This window comes from Carcharhinus amblyrhynchos, chromosome 1 (assembly GCF_965287045.1).
Source record: "Carcharhinus amblyrhynchos chromosome 1, sCarAmb.v2.hapA, whole genome shotgun sequence".
Classification (NCBI taxonomy): domain Eukaryota; kingdom Metazoa; phylum Chordata; class Chondrichthyes; order Carcharhiniformes; family Carcharhinidae; genus Carcharhinus; species Carcharhinus amblyrhynchos.
The window spans coordinates 180,983,171-181,002,794 of NC_137324.1; the positions used below are offsets into that span (position 1 = coordinate 180,983,171).

Here is a 19,624-nt window from a genome sequence, read left to right on the forward strand (position 1 = left end):
CTAATAGATTGGTCAAACATGACCTACCACGCACAAAGCCATGTTGACTCTCCCTAATAAGTCCCTGTCTATCCAAATATTTGTAGATCCTACCCCTTATCACATCTTCCAATAACTTGCCCACCACCGACGTCAAACTTACTGGCCTATAATTTCCAAGATTTCTTTTGGAACCTTTTTTTTAAACAACGGAACAACATGAGCCACCCTCCAATCATCTGGCACCTCCACCGTGAATACTGACATTTTAAATATGCCTGCCAGGGCCCCTGCAACTTCAACACTAACCTCCCTCAAGGTCTGTGGGAATACCATCTGTGGTCCTGGGGTTTTGCCTGTTGGCCAGAGCTTGCCACTCTGTTTTGCCTCAAGACAGCCAGCACCTCCTCCCCTGTGATCTGTAAAGGTTCCATGACCTCCCTACCTCTTTGCCCTATTTCCGTAGACTCCGTGTCCATTTCCTCAGTAAATACGGATGCAAAAAACCCATTTAGTATCTCCCCCCATCTCTTTTGGTTCCATACACAATCTACCACTCTGGTCTTCAAGAAGACCAATTTTATCCCTCACTATCCTTTTGCTCCTTACTTACCTATAGAAGCTCTTTGGATTTTCCTTCGCTCTGTCTGCCAAAGCAACCTCATGTCTTCTTTAATTTCCCTCTTAAGTAGCTTCCCGCATTTATTATACTGCTTGAGCAACTGATTTGTTCCTTGCTGCCTGTTCGTGACATACAACTCTTTTCCTCTTAATCAGTATTGCAATCTCCCTTGAGAGCCAAGGTTCCTTATCCCTATTTAGTTTGCCTTTAATCCTGACAGGAACATACAAACTCTGCCCTCTCAAAATTTCTCCTTTGAAGTCCTCCCACTTTCCATTTACATCCTTACCAGAGAACAGCCTGTGCCAATCCACACTTCATGGATTCCTTCTCATTTCATCAAATTTGGCCTTTTTGCAGTTCAGAACTTCATCCCGAGGACCAGATCTATCCTAATCCATGATCGGGTTGAAACAAATGAAACTTTTATCAAAATTTAGTGAAGAATACAGTTAACATGTAACGATAACTTTTATCAATCACAAAAAAGAAAAACAACCATGATGTTGTGTAATTCTTAATAAATGTGTGAAATCTTCCAATTAAATAAACTTCCCTACAGAAAATTCTTGCCACAGGGTTTAGCACAGAAAATATGAATGCTCCTGATGCTGGAACTTAGTCCTTCTGTTGGATGCTGCAGCTCTCTTGATGCGCACACAGACAAGCTTGGAGTCAAAACAATTTTCAAAAGGGTGAAGGAGAGAGGCTCGAGTTACTAACTAGCAAAATCACCAACAGCAGAATTTTCACTTCAGGAAGGCAAGAAACCTTGCTTCCAACAGCAGAATTTCCAATACCAGAGAGAGAGAAACATTGCTTTTAGAACATAGAATGTAGAAAAACTACAGTACAAACAGGCCCTTCGGCCCACAAGTTGCGTGATCATATCCCTCCCTACTCGGCCTACCTATAACCCTCAATCCTATTAAGTCCCATGTATTCATCCAGAAGTCTCTTAAAAGACCCTATTGAATTTGCCTCCACCACCACTGATGGCAGCCGATTCCACTCACCCACCACCCTCTCAGTGAAAAACTTATCCCTGACATCTCCTCTGTACTTACTCTCCAGCACCTTAAACCTGTGTCCTCTTGTAGTGACCATTTCAGCCCTGGGAAACAGCATCTGAGAATCACCTGATCTATACCCCATGGATATGGAAGCTATCGAGAGGGTGCAGAGGAGATTTACAAGGATGTTGCCTGGATTGGGTGGCATGCCTTATGAGGGTAGGTTGAGGGAGCTAGGTCTTTTCTCCCTGGAGAGACGAAGGTTGAGAGACGACCTGATAGGGGTTTATAAAATGTTGAGAGGTATAGATCGGGTGGATTCTTGGAAGGCTATTTCCCAGGGCTGAAATGGTTGCTACGAGAAGACACAGGTTTAAGGTGCTGGGGAGCAGGTACAGAGGGGATGTCAGGGTAAGTTTGAAAAAGGTGGTGGTGAGTGAGTGGAATTGGCTGCCATCGGTGGTGGTAGAGGTGAACTGGTTGGGGTCTTTTAAGAGACTTCTGGATGAGTAGATGGGATTTAATGGGATTGAGAGTTATAGATAGGCCTAGCAGTTATGGATATGATCGGTGCAGCTTGTGGGCCGAAGGGCCTGTTTGTGTTGTAGTGTTCTATGTTCTATACCTCTCAACATCTTTTAAACCTCTATCAGGTCACCTCTCATCCTTCGTCTCTCCAGGGAGAAAAAACCAAGCTCCCTTAACCTATCCTTGTAAGGGATGTCATCCAATCCAAGCAACGTCCTTGTAAATCTCCTCTGCACCCTTTCAATAGCTTCCACGTCCCTCCTGTAATGAGGCAATCAGAACTGAGCATAGTACTCCAAGTATCATTGGTCTGAAGTTGGCATCAGTCTGGTGTCCACAATGCTTTTAAGCTAAAACTGCAGCCAAACTGAAAATGAAACCTTGAATTCACTATGAAGGAAAAAAAACTGTCAAAAACATGACCTGCCAACAGTCTTCCTCCTAACAATGCAGGATCACAAAACAAATCCCAGAAAGTATCAGAAGCCCAGAGTAAAAATAAAACCCCATTTAAGCCATTGAAGCAGCAAAAGGACATCTAATAGGCAACTGGTGCCGTAGTAAAACCAAAAGACCAGCTTGTAAACTGCAGAGAACATGATTTTAAAAAAATCTTAAAGATACACTAATATCACATGCTTCCAATTAAAATCATACAGAACAGAAGAGATCCTTCAGCCCATCAAATCCGCACAGACACATTACAAACAACTGGACTCCCACCTAATCCAATCTGTCAGCACTTGGCCTGTGGCCATGAATGTTATGTCAGGTGCTCATCCAGATACTTTTTAAAGCACGTGAGGCAACCTGCCTCTATCACTCTCCCAGGCAATGCATTCAATCCGTCACCGTCCTCTGGGTAAAAAATGTTTTTCCTCACATTCCCCCTCCTACCCCTCACCTTGAACATATGTCCCCTTGTGACTGACCTTTCAACTAAGGGGAACAGCTGTTCTTCATTCAGTCTGCTCATGTCTCTCATCTTGTACACCTCGATCAGGTCGCACCTCAGTCTTCTCTGCTCCAACAAAAACAACCCAAGCCTACCCAACCTCTCATAACTTAAATGTTCCATCCCAGGCAGCATCCTGGTAAATCTCCTCTGCATCCCTTCCAGTACAATCTCATCTTTCTTACAATGTAGCAACCAAAGCTGTATTCCAGCTGTGGCCTCACCAAAATTCTATACAAGTCCAACATGAGCAAAGAAAATTATAGCACAGGAACAGGCCCTTCAAGCCTGCACTGACCATGCTGCCCGACTTAACTGAAACCCCCCACCCTTCCAGGGACCATATCTCTCTGTTCCCATCCTATTCATGTACCTATCAAGACACTCCTTAAAAGTTACTACCATAACTGCTTCCACTACCTCCCCAACAACAAGTTTCAGGCACCCACCATCCTGTGTGTAAAAAATCTGCCTCGTACATCTCCTTTAAACCTTGTCCTTTGTACTTTAAACCTGTGCCCTCAAGTAATTGATGCTTCTCACTCTGGGAAGAAGTTTCTGACTATCCACGTCTCTCATATGTCGTAGACTTCCATCAGGTCTCCCATCAACTTCCATCATTCCAGTGAGAACAACACTTCCCTGCTTTTGTAATCTGTGCCTTGATAAATGGAAAGTGTCCCATATGCCTTTTTTACTACCCTACTAACGTGCCCTTCTGCCTTCAGAGATCTGTGGACAAACACGCCAAGGTCCCTTTGTTCCACAGAACTTCCTAGTGTCCTACCATTCATTGAGTGCTTTCTTGTTAAATTACTCCTTCCAAAGTGTATCACCTCACGGATTAAATTCCATTTGACCATTCTTCTTTTTCTTCTTGTAGCCCAAGACACTCCGCCTCACAGTTAACCACCCAGCCAATCTTTGTGTCATCTGCAAACATACTGATCCTACCCCTCCCCATATAATCATAAATGTAATTTTATAAGTGACAATGGGGCCCCAGCACAAATCTCTGTGGTACGCCACCGAACACTGGCTTCCAGTCACTGATGCAGAAAGAAGTCTCAGAACACCAAGTTAAAGTCCAGCAGGTTTATTTGGTAGTAAATGCCATGCGCTTTCAGGGTTTGCCCCATCGTCAGGTGAATGTCGTTCCAGTCATTAAAGCAGCCTCTGTCATCGCCCTCTATCTTCTATAACTGAGACAATTTTGAATCCACTTTATCAAATTACTCTCTATCCCATGTGAATTTAGCTTCTTTACAAGTCTCCCATGTTGTTCGTCCATTGCTGTCAATGAGGACCTAGACACCATTAGACATTTTGAGGCTAGATGTGGTGTGTCTGAAGATAAGTGATCAGGCCAATTCGGGCGCGGAATGTCCTGGCACACACTGGGCAGATTTGTGTAGACACTGTAGTTGTTGCACTGGTGATTCTGGACTTGCGTAGCTCGTGCTTAAATTGTGCTTTAGCAGCGCACCTTGCTTCGTAAGTTTGACAATCCTTGTGGATGAGGCAGCGCCAGGTTGGGTGGTTTTGTGCCAACATTTCCCAGATGGTCGTGTCTATGTCAGGCAACTTCAGGGAGACCTTGAGTGTGTCTTTGTAACATTTCCTCTGCCCTCCATGCAAGCGTCTTTCAGCAGAGAGTTCTCCAAAAAGGAGCTGCTTGGGTATTCGCTCGTCCGGCGTACAGATGACATGACCTGCCCACTGGGTCTGTGCTCTCCACAGCAATGTGTGGACTGATGGTAGACTTGCTCTAGAAAGAACTTGAGTGTCTGGTACTTTGTCTTGCCATCTGTTGCATAATATTCTGCAAAGACAAGTCATGTGAATTTGCTTTCTTTACAAGTCTCCCGTGTGGGACCTTGTTAAAGACTTTGCTGAAATCCACAGGTGGGATTGTGGTTGGTACAGACCCAATGGGCTGAATGGCCTCCTTTGCACTGTAGGGATTCTATGATAAGGAAATATTAAGATAGATGGAATTTCAGAGCTTGGGGCTTTGGCAGCTGAAGGTATGATTGTCAAAGGTAGAGTGATTAAAATGAAGGATGGTAAAGAGACCGGAATTGGAGTAGTGCAGATAACTGATAACAACTAGGAGCAGGAGTAGGCCATCTGGCCCCTCGAGCCTGCTCTGCCATTCAATATGAACGTGACTGATATTTTTGTGGACTCAGCTCCATTTAGCCGCCCAATCACCATATCTCTTATTCCTTTACTGTTCAAAAATTTATCTATCCTTGCCTTAAAAACATTCAGTGAGATAGCCTCAACTGCTTCACTGGGCAGGGAATTCCACAGATTCATAAACTCAGTCCTAAATCTGCTTCCCCTTATTTTGAGGCTATGCCCCCTAGTTCTAGTTTCGCCCGCCAGTGGAAGCAACTTCCCTGCTTTTACCTTAGCTATTCCCTTCATAATTTTATGTTTCTATAAGATCTTCCCTCATTCTTCTGAATTCCAATGAGTATAGCCCTAGTCTACTCAGTCTGTCCTCATAAGCCAACTCTCTCAAGTCTGCAATCAACCGAGTGAATCTCCTCTGCACCCCCTCCGGGACCAGTGTATTCTTTCTCAAGTAAGGAGACCAAAACTGTACATAGTACTCCAGGTGTGGCCTCACCAGCACCAGTAGTAGTATCACATTTGCTGTTTCCAATCTACGGGAACCACCTGAGAGTCCAGTGAATTTTAGTAAATTACCACTAGTACATTTGCTATTTCTCCCGCCATCCCTTTCAGTAACCTGGGATGCATTCCATCAGGACCAGGAGACTTGTCTACCTTTAGCCCCATTAACTGCCCAACACGACGTCTTTCTTGATAATAGTTTCTAGGTTCGGAGACTTGTCGGGCTGGAGGAGTTACATTGATGAGAAGTGGTGAGGCCATGGACTGATTTGAAAGTGAGAGTGAGAATTTTAGAATTGTGTGGCTGAATTGGGTGTTGATGTAGCACAGGGGATAATGGGTGAAATGGTACCAGTTAGAACACAGGCTAGGAGGAGTATTGAATGACCTTAATTTTTAAAGGTGGGTAATGAGAAGCTGGCAAGTGTGTTGGAATAGTCAAGCCCAGATGTTGACCAGTGGTGGGTTTGGAATAATATTGTGGGTTCAAGCTGGAAAGATACTAATGTATCAGATCAAATCTCTTTATGTAAGTAAAGATTGGAATTTAGAAATATGTACATGATGTTAAGGAATGTGGAGAGAGAATGGGAAACGGACATTGAAGTGGCTGATCAGTCATGATCCTAAATGAATATTTCTCATCAGTATTTACTGTTGAGAAAAACATGGATGTTAGGGAACTTGGGGAAATAAATAATGATGTCTGGAGGAGTGTACATATTACAGAGAAGGAGGCGCTAAAGTCTTAAAGCGCATCAAAGTAGATAAATCCCCAGGACCTGATGAGGTATATCCTAGGATGTTGTAGGAGGCTAGGGAGGAAATTGTGGGTCCCCTAGCTGAGATATTTGAATCATCGATCGTCATGGGTGAGGTGCCTGAAGATTGGAGAGTAGCAGATGTTGTGCCTTTCTTTAAAAAGGCTACACGGAAAAGCCTGGGAACTGCAGGCCAGTGAGCCTCGTGTGGTGGGTAAATTGTTGGAAGGTATTTTGAGAGACAGGATCTATAGGAATTTAGAGATGCAAGGATTGGTTAGGAACAGTCAACATGTCTTTGTGAGTGGAAAATCATGTCTCACAAATTTGTTTGAGGTTTTTTTTTGAAGGGGTAACCAAGAAGGTAGGTGAGGGCAGTGCAGTCAATGTTGTCTGTACGGACTTTAGCAAGGCCTTTGTCAAGGTATTGCATAGTAGGTTGTTACATAATGTTAAATCTCTTGGAATCCAGGGTGAGGTATCTAAATGGACACAAAAGTGGGTGGTTGTAGAGAGTTGTTTTTCAAACTGGAGGCCTGTGCCCAGGGATGTGCCTCAGGAATCAGTGCTGGGCCCGTTGTTATTTGTCATTTATATTAATGATTTGGATGAGAATATAGGGAGCCTGGTTAGTAATTTTTGCAGATGACACCAAGGTTAGTGGAATAGTGGATAGTGAAGAAAGTTATCTTCAGTTGCAACGGAATTTTGATCAATTGGGCCAGTGGGCTGATGAATGGCAGATGGAGTTTAATTTAGACAAATGCGAGTGATGCATTTTGGTAGATTGAACCAGGGCAGGATTTACTCAGTTAATAGTAGGGCGTTGGGCAGAGTTAGAGAACAAAGAGATCTAGGGGTACATGTTCATAATTCCTTGAAAGTGGAGTCTCAGATGGACAGAACGGTGAAGAAGGCATTCAGCTTGGTTTCATGGGTCAGAACATTGAATGCAGGAGTTGGGACGTCTTGTTGAAGTTGTATAAGACATTGGTAAGGTCATACTTGAAATACTGTGTGCAATTCTGGTCACCCATTATAGAAAGGATATTATTAAACTAGAAAGAGTGCAGAAAAGATTTACTAGGATGCTACTGGGACTTGATGGATTGAGTTATATGGAGAACCTGAATAGACTGGGACGACTTGGTCTGGAGTGTAGGAGTCTGAGGGGTGACCTTCTAGAGGTCTATAAAATAATGAGGGGCATAGACAAGGTAGATTGTCAGTATCTTTTCCCAAAGACAGGAGAGTCTAAAACTAGAGGGCATAAGTTTAAGGTGAGAGGGGGGAGATACAAAAGTGTCCAGAGGGGTAATTTTTTCTCATGGAGGGTGGTGAGTGTCTGGAACAAGCTGCCAGAGGTAGTAGTACAGGCGGGTTTAATTTTGTCTTTTAAAAAGCATTTAGATCGTTACATGGGTACAATGGGTATAAGGGATGTGGGCCAAATGCAGGCAATTGGGATTAATTTACAGGTTTTAAAAAAAGGGTGGCATGGACAAGTTGGGCCAAAGGATCTGTTTCCATGCTGTAAACCTCTGATTCTATCACTGTCATACTGAATAGTGGAGCAGGCTCGATGGGTTGAATAGCCTGCTCCTCCTGTTATAATTAGGGATGGGCAACAAATGCTGCCCTTGCCAGCAATGTCCAGACTCCATGAAAGAATAAAATAAATGTAATAACAATACTTTAAAAAAAAAAGGTACAATTGGGCACAGCCAACATGGATTTACAAAAGAATATTTTTTTGAGGCTGTAACTAGCAGAATGCGTAAGGGGCAATCAGTGGATGTGGTATATTCAGATTTTCAGAAAGCTTTTGGTAAGGTCTCATACAAGAGATAGGAAAACAAAATTACAGCACATGGGACCAGGGGATCATACTGGCATGGATTGAGAACTGGTTAATGGGCAGAAAACAGTGCAAGAATAAATGAGTCAATTTCAGGTTGGCAGGCTGTGACTAATGGATATGTGCTTGGGCCCCAGCTATTAGCAATCTATATAAATGGCTTATTCCATTGTATGATACGTACAAGTCATACAGTTTTACAGCACAGAAAGAGGCCCTTAGGCCCAACGTATTTACACCTGCCACCAAGCTCTTATCTATTCTAATCTCCATTTTCCAGCATTTGGTCTGTAGCTAGGTGGGGATTAAATGTCATATTTCCAGTTCACAGGTGACACAAAACTAAGTGTGATTTGTAAGGAGAACACAAAGGTGCTTCAGAGATTTGGAATGGCTGAGAGAGTGGGTTAAAATTTGGCCAGTGGAATGCAATGTGAAAAAGTGAGAGATTATCCACTTTAGTAGGAAAAGAGAAATCCAGAATATTTAGCAAATGATGAGAGGCTGGAAAGTGTTAAATTTCAGAAGGACTTGGATATCCTTGTCCATGAGTCACTGAAGGCTAATATGAAGATACTTCAAGCAATTAAGGCAGATAGGAAATATACAGTAAATAGCAGAACCCTTGAGTATTGAAAGGCAAAGGAATGTGGGTGTATAGGTACACAGGTCATTGAAACTGGCAATGCAGGTGGAGAAGGTAGTTAAGAAGGCATACAGCATGCTTGTCTTCATTGACTGGGGTATTGAGTTTAAAAACTGGCAAGTCATGTTGCAGCTTTATAGAACCTTAGTTAGGCCGTCCTTGGAGTATAGTGTTCAATTCTGGTTGCCACACTACCAGAAGGATGTGGAGGCTTTGGAGAGGGTACAGAAAAGATTTACCAGGATGTTGCTTAATATGGAGGGCATTAGCTATGAGGAGAGGTTGGAGAAACTTGGTTTGTTCTCGCTGGAGCGATGGAGGTTGAGGGGAGACCTGATAGAAGTCTATAAGATTATGAAGGGCATGGATACAGTGGATAGTCAGAAGCTTTTTCCCAGGATGAAAGAGTCAATTACTAGGGGGCACAGATTTAAGGTGCGAGGGGCAAGGTTTAAAGGAGATGTATGAGGCAGATTTTTTTAGAGTAGTGGGCGCCTGGAACTTGTTGCTGAGGGAGGTAATCAAAGTGGATATGGCAGTGACTTTTAAGGGACATCTTGACAAGTACATCAATAGGATGGGAATCGAGGGATATGGTCTCCAAAAAGGTAGGGGGGTTTTAGTTAAGTCGGGCAGCATGGTCGGTGCAGGCTTGGAGAGCCGAAGGGCTTGTTCCTGTGCTGTAATTTTCTTTGTTCTTTGTTCATGGTATGTGTCAGCCTTTTATTGCAAGAGGATTTGAGATTATGGTTAAAGATATCTTAGTGCAGATACATAAACACTTGGTGAGACAGCACCCAGAATAATATGTGCAGTTTTCGTCCCCTTGCCATAGGAATGCAACAAAGGCTCACCAAATTAATTCCTGGGATGGAGAGATTGTCCAAGAGGGATTCTCTGGAGCTTAGAAGAATGAGGGGTGATCTCGTTCCAACATATTCTTATGGGGCTCGACAAGGTTGATGCAGGAAGGGTGCCTCCCTTGCCTGGGGGTTCTGGAATCGGGGAATATCATCTCGGAATAAGGGATGAAGAAATGAGGAATTTCTTAACTTAGAGGGTGATGAGTCTTTGACTCCAGAAGATTCTGGAGGCTCGGTCATTGAGTTTGTTCGAGACCCATCGATAGATTTCCACATATTAAAATTATTAAGGGATATGGGGATAGTTCAGGAAAATAGTGTTGAAGTAGAATATCAGCCGTGATCTTACAGAATAAAGCAGACTTGAAAGTCTGAATGGCTGCCGCCTCCTGCTTATTCTAGAAAAACAAATGAGTTGGACAGCAGTGGAAAAGACAAAACATCAATTGCTCAGGTATAATCTTCACTGATAGCTTCTCCTATTTTCCTTCCTCCACAGACGCTACCTGTCTTGCTCATTGTTCCAGCATTTGCCATTTTTGTTCCAACCCTCATCATCTATTCTGGTACAATTTTATATTTGTATGGAAATATATTTAGATATGGGCTGTATTTTTAAATTATTGCCTGAAGATTATTAACATTACGCTGTCAAATTATTCTTGTTTGTGAAAGTTGACTTCCCTCAAACCCTGAAAGTTACAGGTTTGATCATTTTGTTGACTTTCAAACTTAAGGATCTTTGCTGCTTTGCCCCAGTGGATGCTGAACATTTAATTAGATCAATGCTAGTCGTATGTTACACATCTCAACAGTGAACCTCTGCATAGAAATTTAGTGATTTTGTTTTCTAAGTTACAAGGTATTGCAAAGTCACAAAGAACTTGAGCTTTGCAATGCTTTTAACAGTTTCTAACGATTGTAATCAAAAGTGGTATTCCTAACTGCAGGAAGTTTCTGCCAGTCTGTAACCAACATAATGCTATAATAAGGCCTAACTAAGGTTCTATAAAGCTGCAATGTGACTTGCCAGTTTTTAAACTCAATACCCCAGCCGATGAAGACAAGCATGCTGTATGTCTCCTTGACTACCTTCTCCACCTGCATTGCCTCTATCACAGGTAATTTCTGATGTCTGTATTTTAATGCTGTGTGAATCTGACAATGTGTTGTAGAGTTTTCACTCTTTGCCTTTTCATTAATAGAGGTGTTAGTAATTATTTCTGTTCATTTCAGTGTTGGTTGACTTTTGCACCAGTTGCAGATCAGACGGCTCAGTATTTCCACATTTCCATGGATCAAGTCAATTGGTTATCAATGATCTACCTTGTTGTTGGTGTTCCCTTTGGCTTTGGGACAACATGGATACTCGACATGCTTGGACTTAAAACTTCAGTAAGTTTAGTTTTATATAATCTCCAAGTTTTTTGGTGCACTTTTGGCTTTGCTTACTGTCTATGTATATTGAAATAGGGTGATAAAATTTGCTGTTTTGGAATATGCCTTGGGAATAATGCATTTTCTGATACTACAATTAACTGGAGGACACGGCTGCACAGTGTCCCTTTCCTTAATGATTCAGGAGCCCAGTGCAAGCGAAAAGGGTGAAGCATTCATAACCATCTTCAGCTAGAAGTGCCAACTGGATGATCCACCTTGCCTTCTCCTGAGGTCCCCAGCATTTCAGATGTCAGTTTTAGCAGATTTGATTCATTCCAAGATATCAAGAAACAGCTGAAAGCATTGGATACGGCAAAGGCTATCGGCTGTAACTATATTCTGAAAATAGTGCGCTCCAGAACTATCTGCACGCCTGAACAAACAGTTCCAGCACAACTACAACACTGGCATCCACTTGGCAATGTTGAAACTACTCAGGTATGGCCTGTCCACAAGATGCATGACAAATGACTGGAGATGGGGGGTTGAACTATGAAGAGAGACTAAATAGACTGGGTCTGTACTCGGAGTTTAGAAGGATGAGGGGGGATCTTATAGAGACGTATAAGATAATGAAGGGGATGGATAGGGTAGAGGTAGAGAGATTCTTCCCGTTTAGAAAGGAAAGCAGGACTAGAGGGCGCACAGCCTCAAGATAAGGGGAGGGGGGTGCAGTTTAGAATGGAGTTGAGGAGGAACTTCTTCACTCAAAAGGTGGTGAATCTCTGGAATTCTCTGCCAGTTGAAGTGGTGGAGGCTACCTCGCTAAATATATTTAAGTCATGGGTAGATAGGTTTTTAACCGACAAGGGAATTCCGGGTTATGGGGAGAAAGCGGGAAAGTGGAACTGATCCACTTCAGATCAGCCATGATCTTTATGAATGGCGGGGCAGGCTCGAAGGGCTAGATGGCCTGCTCCTGCTCCTATTTCTTATGTTCTTAAATCCACCCTGGCCAATTACCACCCCATCGCTCTACTCTTGGTCATCAGTAAAGTGATAGAAGAGATTATTTTCAGCATAAACACGTGGCATTTACTCAGCAATGATGCTCAGTTTGAATTCTTGATATCATTCTTACCTTGGTCCAAATAGGGCAAAAAAACTGAACTGCAGAGGTGAGTTTATAGTGACTGTCTTTGACTTCATTGCAGTATTTGACCAAGTATGGTATAAAACATAGAAAAACTGGCATGGATCGGAATCGGAGGGGAAAAAACTCTTCTAGTTGGACTCGCACCTACCATAAAGGAAGATAGTCATGGTTTTTGGAGGTCAATTATCTCAGTCCCAGGACATTGCTGTAGGAGTTCCTTATGGTAATGTCCTCGACACAAACTTCCGTTGTTTCATCAATGACCATTCTTCTATTTATATGGTTAAAATTGGAGATGTTTGCTGATGAGTGCATAATATTCAGCACCATTCATGACTCATCAGAAATTGAAGCAGTCTGTGTCCATATGCAGTAAGACCTGGACTAGACAACATTAAGGCTTAGCTGATAAGTGGCAAGTGACGTTTGCGCCCCAGAAGTGGCAAGTGACGTTTGCGCCCCAGAAGTGGCAAGTGACGTTTGCGCCCCAGAAGTGGCAAGTGACGTTTGCGCCCCAGAAGTGGCAAGTGACGTTTGCGCCCCAGAAGTGGCAAGTGACGTTTGCGCCCCAGAAGTGGCAAGTGACGTTTGCGCCCCAGAAGTGGCAAGTGACGTTTGCGCCCCAGAAGTGGCAAGTGACCATACCTAATGACATCAAATGGCATTACCATCACTGAATCGCCCATGATCAGTATCTTGGGGATTATTACTGACCAGAAACTGAACTGGACCAGCCATATAAATACTAGAACTACAAGATCAGGTCTGAGGCTGGAAATCCTGTGGCGAGTAACTCATCTCCTAACTCAAAGCCTGTCCACCATCTACAAGTCCCAAGTCAGGAGTGTGATGGAATACTCTTCACTTGCTTAGTATGAGTGCAGCTTCAAGAAGCTCAACACCATCCAGGTCAAAACAGTCAATTACTTGTCTCCTGATCCACCACTTTCAACATTCACTCTCTTCACCACCAGTGCACAGTTGAACTGCAGCAACTCACCAAGGCTCCTTTGGCAGCATCTTCCAAATCCATAACCGCTACTACCTAGAAGGACAAGGGCACAGATGCATTGGAACACATCTGCAAATTCCTCTGTAAGCAGTAAATTATCTTGGCTATATTACTGCTGCTTCACTATTGCTGGGTGAAAATCCTGGAATTCTGTTAACAGCGCTGTGGGTGTGCCTACAGCACATGGACTGCAGTGCTTCAAGAAGATAGCTCATCACCTTGGGCATCTAGGAATGGACAATTAGTGGTGGCCAAGCCAGCATTACCTGTACCTTCATGAAAGAAAAAATTCAGGTTGTATCATTTAAATTTAAGGCCTTTTGGGCTCTGAATAAAACATGCAAACAATTGTTGATTTGGTCCTATATTAATGTACAGTAAGGCAATCTCTTTATTCATTTCATACCTTTAAGAGCCCCACTGATGTTAGATGTGCGTTTATCTCAAAACCCGAATGATAACTTGGAGCACCAGTTCTTAAACGTGTTTTGGTATAATAGAACAAAGATGATCAAAGAAAAGGCAAACACGGGAACAGACCCTTCAGACCTCAAGCCTGTGCTGATCATGATGTCCTAACTAAACTAAATAAAAATCCTCCCACCTTTACTTGGTCCATATCCCTCTATTCCCTCCCTATTGATGTATTCATGAATGTGAGGAAAGACATACAAACCAGTGAGGAAATGTCTAGTCTTGCTGTTAGCATTCAAATAAAAGAAACTCCCCAAGACAAAAGACATTTAACTAAAATAATGACTACAAACACACTAACTTATGGAATTAACCCAGTCCCCATCTGTCTATGTTCCTGATCCCTGAGAAACCTCTTGTCCCAAATCAATATTCTATACAGTATATCTCAGTAACTAAATCCAGCAAATAGTTACCACCCACAAGTTAACATTAGTAAGTCCTTTTTTGTTTCAGCATTAGTGTTCTGAAGTTTTCAAACCACTGTTTGGAGCCTAGGAGTCTGTGTTCTGGGAGAGCTCTGCTTTCCAGCTGAGCATGGCATTGGTTGTAATTGCTGAGCAGCTATTGTCCTCTCCTCAACTTTGAGAAATTAACTAGCTTCTAATGTTCCATATTTCCCTTTTAGTCTCCTCCTCATCAAAACAAATTGCCTGGGACCAGGCTTTTAGCATATGTAAATTGTATTCAGGCGGTTTAGAACGGAGTTGAGGAGGAACTTCTTCACTCAAAGGGTGGTGAATCTCTGGAATTCTCTGCCCGTTGAAGTGGTGGAGGCTGCCTCGCTAAATATTTTTAAGAAGCGGGTTGATGGGTTTTTGATAAGAGAGGGGATTAAGGGTTATGGGGAGAGGGCGGGAAAGTGGAACTGAGCCACGACAGATCAGCCATGATCTTATTGAATGGCGGGGCAGGCTCGAAGGGCTAGATGGCCTACTCCTGCTCCTATTTCTTATGTTCTTATGTTCTTATCTCTGTTTTGAACACACCATTTCTACAATTTTAACACCTAAAATTCTATATCCATTGCTCCCCACAGTCACTTAAATAAACACTTGTTTCCCATTGTTAAATTAATTTGCATATCAAAATCCTCCAGACAGCTGCACTCATCTGTTTCCTTTTTATCCAAAACTGCTTTAATTTATTATATTCAATTCTAAATGTTCAATTTATTCAAACACCTTCCACTTTTCATCCTGTAGTCTCCACTCAAGCAGTTGGACTGGAATTCCAGTTGCATCCACCAACCTGAGGAGTAAGAAAGCAATCAGACAAGCGTTTAAAAATATCCTGAAAATCAGAGTAGTAAAACAGCCAGGTTCAGCATGAGACAGAATTAGTGCCAGTGATGTGATACACATGTTGAGGCTAGTTATTGCATTCACACATCCGTTTGAATGATGTCCTAGTATCTTAGTTTACTTGAACAATCTAACACATGGTTTAAACTAGCATGTGAGATGATGCAGCACTTCTTAATTATTACACTGAGAAACCAGTCCAGATCGTGCGCTCAATTTCTAGAGTGGGACTGGAACCCCGTCTGCTGACTTGAATATAAATTCAGTTGGTAGGAAAGCACATTGATGGTGCTCGCTTAACTTTCAGAGTGTTGTTTTTCCTGGCAAATTACTTATTCTAAATGTGGGCTATCTGTTACAAATAAGAGTGTGCCTGTACGTATGTTGAGTTTACTGGTGCAGCATTTGACTGTACTTAGTAAAGTCAGCAAATTATATTAAACTTTGTGAATTTGTATAACTTCAGTGGCAGCGATGGAGTGCAATTTCTTATTAATCATCAACTCTTTTTGAAAGGCTCAGGAGTTTTGTGGTCTGTTATAGATTATAAAGTTGGCTACATTTTCAAAACAAGTAGAACATCACTTGAATGATTTAAAGCATGGAGAATATCTGCAAGCCTGTGTAACTTGTAAAGAATTATTCCACTGCATATACTCTTAAAAACATGAACTGACCACCTAATAATTCAATATTTCTTTTGATCTTCCACACTGTAGTTGATCCTGAGCTCATGGCTGAACTTGGCTGGTTGTGCAGTGCAACTCCTAAGTGTTGCTTTCTTCATACCTCATGAAAGCTGGAGATTTCCTCTCTTGATGGTGGGCCAGACTCTTGGTGCATTGGCACAGCCTTTGGTTCTCTTTTCTCCAACAAAATTGGCTGCTATTTGGTTCCCGGAACAACAGAGAGCAACAGCAAACATGATTTCTTCAATGGGTGAGTTGTTTGGCTTAGAATGAATGTGATTCATTTTTCAAAAATACCAGTGACTTTTCATTTGGATTGCTGTGAGCTATGTATAAAATCAGTCAACAATCTAGGCAAAGCACCAAATATCTGCCCATTTTCTAACAAAGTGAAACAAGCAAAAATAATGCTTGGCTGTAACATTCAGGGCATTGGGCACAAAAGCAAGGAAGCTAAACTTTATAAAACACTGATTCAACCACAACTACAATTCTGTGAACAATTCTTAGTACAATATTTGAGGAAAGGGGAGGCAGTGGTTTGTCACTGGACTAATAATCCATAGAGTCAGGGTAACGCTGTGGGGACCTGGGCTCAAATCCCACCGTGGCAGGTGGCGAAATTTGAATTCATTAAAATCTGGATTTAAAAGTCTAATGAAGACTATAAAACCGTTGTCGATTGTCATAAATCTGGTGCACTTAATGTCCTTTAAGGAAGGAAATCTGCCATCATTACCTGGTCTGACCTACATGTGACTCTAGATCCAAAGCAATGTGGCTGATTCTTAACTGCCCCTTCAAAAGAAATTGGGGATGGGCAACAAATGTTGGTCCAGTCAGAGATGCCCACAGCCCGTAAATTAAAAGATGGTACCAGGTATTCAGGTTCATAGACTGGAGAAGCTTGCTTTCCTTGGAGCAAAAGTAATTATTCTTCAAAATCATTAACTGTTTGATAAAATAAATAGAGGAAGTCTTTCTGCTGGAGAAGAGAGTCAGTAATCAGAGGACAAAGTAAGATAATTGGTGAATGTGGAATCTTATTGATGTCACAAGTCATGGTCTGGAATGCATAGTTTGAAATGGGTTGGAAGTGGTTTCAATAATAACTTTCAAAATGGAATATACTTAAATTTCAGGGGTCATGAAGCAAGAGTGGAACTAGTTAGGCAACCTAGGTGATGCCACTCTAATGTTCCATACAAAATGTGAATATATGTTGTGTTACCCTACATGTCCTGTAATTTAAAGGAGTAAGTAGTGATAGATGAGCTCCGAAGAGTGGTGCGCTCTTCATGATTCATGTCGAAAGCCAGGAGCGTTTCCAATGCCCAGGGCAGGTATGTGTGCAGGAAATGTCTTCAGCTGCAGTTCCTGGAAGCCCGGGTTTAAAACTGGAGTGGCAGCTGGGGACACTTGAGCATCTGCAAGGTGGAGAATATCATGGATAGCGCATATAGAGAGGTGGTCACGCTTAAGGCTAAGATTCCCCAGGTATGAAGGGAATGGGTGACCACCAGGTAGAGCAAGAGGGTGAAGCAGGCAGTGCAGAATCTCCTGTGGCCGTTCACTGAAAAACAGATATATTGTTAAGGGGAATGACCTCGGGAAAGTAGCAGCAGCCAAATATGTTGTACCATGACTGGTCTGCTGCAGAAGGGAGGAGTGAAAACTGAGAATGCAATAGTTACAGGAGATTGAATTGTAAGGGGCATGGTAGGCATTTATGTGGCCGCAAACAAGACTGAAGGCTGGTATGTTGCATCCCTGGTGCTTAGGGTCAAGGATGTCTTGCAGCGGTTACGGGACATTCTGAAGAGGAAGGTGAACAGCCAGTGGTCGTGGTACACATCGGTACCAATGACATCGGTTAAAAAAGGGTTGAGGCTACAAAAGCAGAATATAGGGAGTTAGGAAGCAAGTTGAGAAGTTGAACCTCAAAGGTATAATCTCAGGATTACTACCAGTACCATGTGCTAATCAGGGTAGAAATAGTAGGATATATTGGATCTATACATGGCTGAAGCAATGGTGTGAAGGGGAGGGTTTGAGATTCCTGGGGTATTGGAACTGGTTCTGGGGAGGTGGGACCTGTACAAACTGGAAGGCTACCCTGGGCAGGACCGGGACTGATGTTCTGGGGGGGAGTTTTTGCTGGAGTGGTTGGGGAGGGTTTACACAATACTGGGAGGCAGATGGGGACTTACACTAGGAGTCAGAGGAGGGGGATTCGAAGACAAAATTCAATGATGGGAATAAGAAAAGTCCTAGGCCGAGAAACCAAGGGCCAGATTCAAACAGGACCATAGCGAAAAATGAGAACAGGACCAGTAACGATAAAAAAGATGAACCTGAAGGTTTTGTTCATTAACGCACAGACCACCCAAAGTGGATGAATTAATCATGTCCAATATCATTTTTTAATTTATTAGACAGGGTGCACAGTGGGAAGCTTTTTCCCACGTCGGAGACGACGATCACGAGGGGTCACGGGCTCAAGGTGAGAGGGGCGAGGTATAACTCAGATGTCAGAGGGACGTTTTTTTCAAGAGAGGGTGGTGGGGGCCTGGAATGCACTGCCAAGTAGGGTGGTGGAGGCAGACACGCTAGGGTTGTTTAAGACTTACCTGGATAGTCACATGAGCAGACTGGAAATGGAGGGATACAAAAGAATGTTCTAGTTGAAGATCAAGAACCTCAGGACGTTCCTAGGAATTAATAGATTCCTATTGGCTGTCCAACACATTTTAAGGCTCTCCTTGTCACTTACATTGGAGCTATTGGGGATCTTCTGTTCCTGTCTGTATAGCCTGTTGCACGTCTATTTACGTTTATTGATGTCTCCTTTTGCATCCACAGGCGATTCGGTCTGCCTTGTTGGCCAACAAGGTGCATACACACGGTGGGTCGTGCGAGGGTTGCTCTTGGATGTTGCTTCGAGAGTTGCCTAGTGCTTCACGTCCGTTAGTGTATGCTTAATCTTGACCAATTGACGGGCAGCACATCAGCTCAGTGACCATAAGAACATAAGAAATAGGAGCAGGAGTAGGCCATCCAGCCCTTCGAGCCTGCCCCGCCATTCAATAAGATCATGGCTGATCTGTCGCTGCTCAGTTCCACTTTCCCACCCTCTCCCCATAACCCTTAATCCCCTCTCCTATCAAAAACCCATCAACCCGCGTCTTAAAAATATTTAGCGAGGCAGCCTCCACCACTTCAACGGGCAGAGAATTCCAGAGATTCACCACCCTTTGAGTGAAGAAGTTCCTCCTCAACTCCGTTCTAAACCGCCCCCCTTTTATCTTGAGGCTGTGCCCCCTAGTCCTATTGTCTTTTTTGAGCGGGAAGAGTCTTTTCACCACTATCTTATCCATCCCATTCATCATCTTATACGTCTCAATGAGATCTCCCCTCATTCTTCTAAACTCTAACGAGTACAAGCCCAGTTTATTCAGCCTCTCCTCATAGCTCAACCCCCTCAACTCCGGTATCAGCCTAGTAAACCTCCTCTGCACTCCCTCCAAGGCCAAAATATCTTTGCGCAGGTGCGGCGCCCAAAAATGCACACAGTACTCCAGCTGCGGCCTCACCAATGCCCTATACAGCTGCAGCAAGACCTCCCTACTTTTATATTCAATCCCCTTCGCTATGAAGCCCAGCATCCCATTCGCCTTCCTGACCACCTGCTGCACCTGCAAGCTGGGTTTTTGCGACTCATGCACAAGGACCCCGAGG

The 19,624-nt window shown here is 43.1% G+C and overlaps 1 protein-coding gene across 2 annotated transcripts in view; it reads left to right on the forward strand.

The window, feature by feature from the left end:
* The window catches only part of slc49a3 (solute carrier family 49 member 3), a 107,419-nt gene that overhangs the window by 13,230 nt on the left and 74,565 nt on the right, over positions 1-19,624 (forward strand). For both annotated transcript variants that reach the window (XR_013887925.1, XM_080196426.1), the window contains exons 2-3: positions 11,108-11,266; positions 15,917-16,136. Coding sequence is in view for 1 of the 2 variants with exons in the window: in XM_080196426.1 (XP_080052552.1) it covers positions 11,108-11,266; positions 15,917-16,136 (379 nt within the window). In the remaining variant the exon portion in view is untranslated. The remainder of the gene's footprint in view (positions 1-11,107; positions 11,267-15,916; positions 16,137-19,624) is intronic.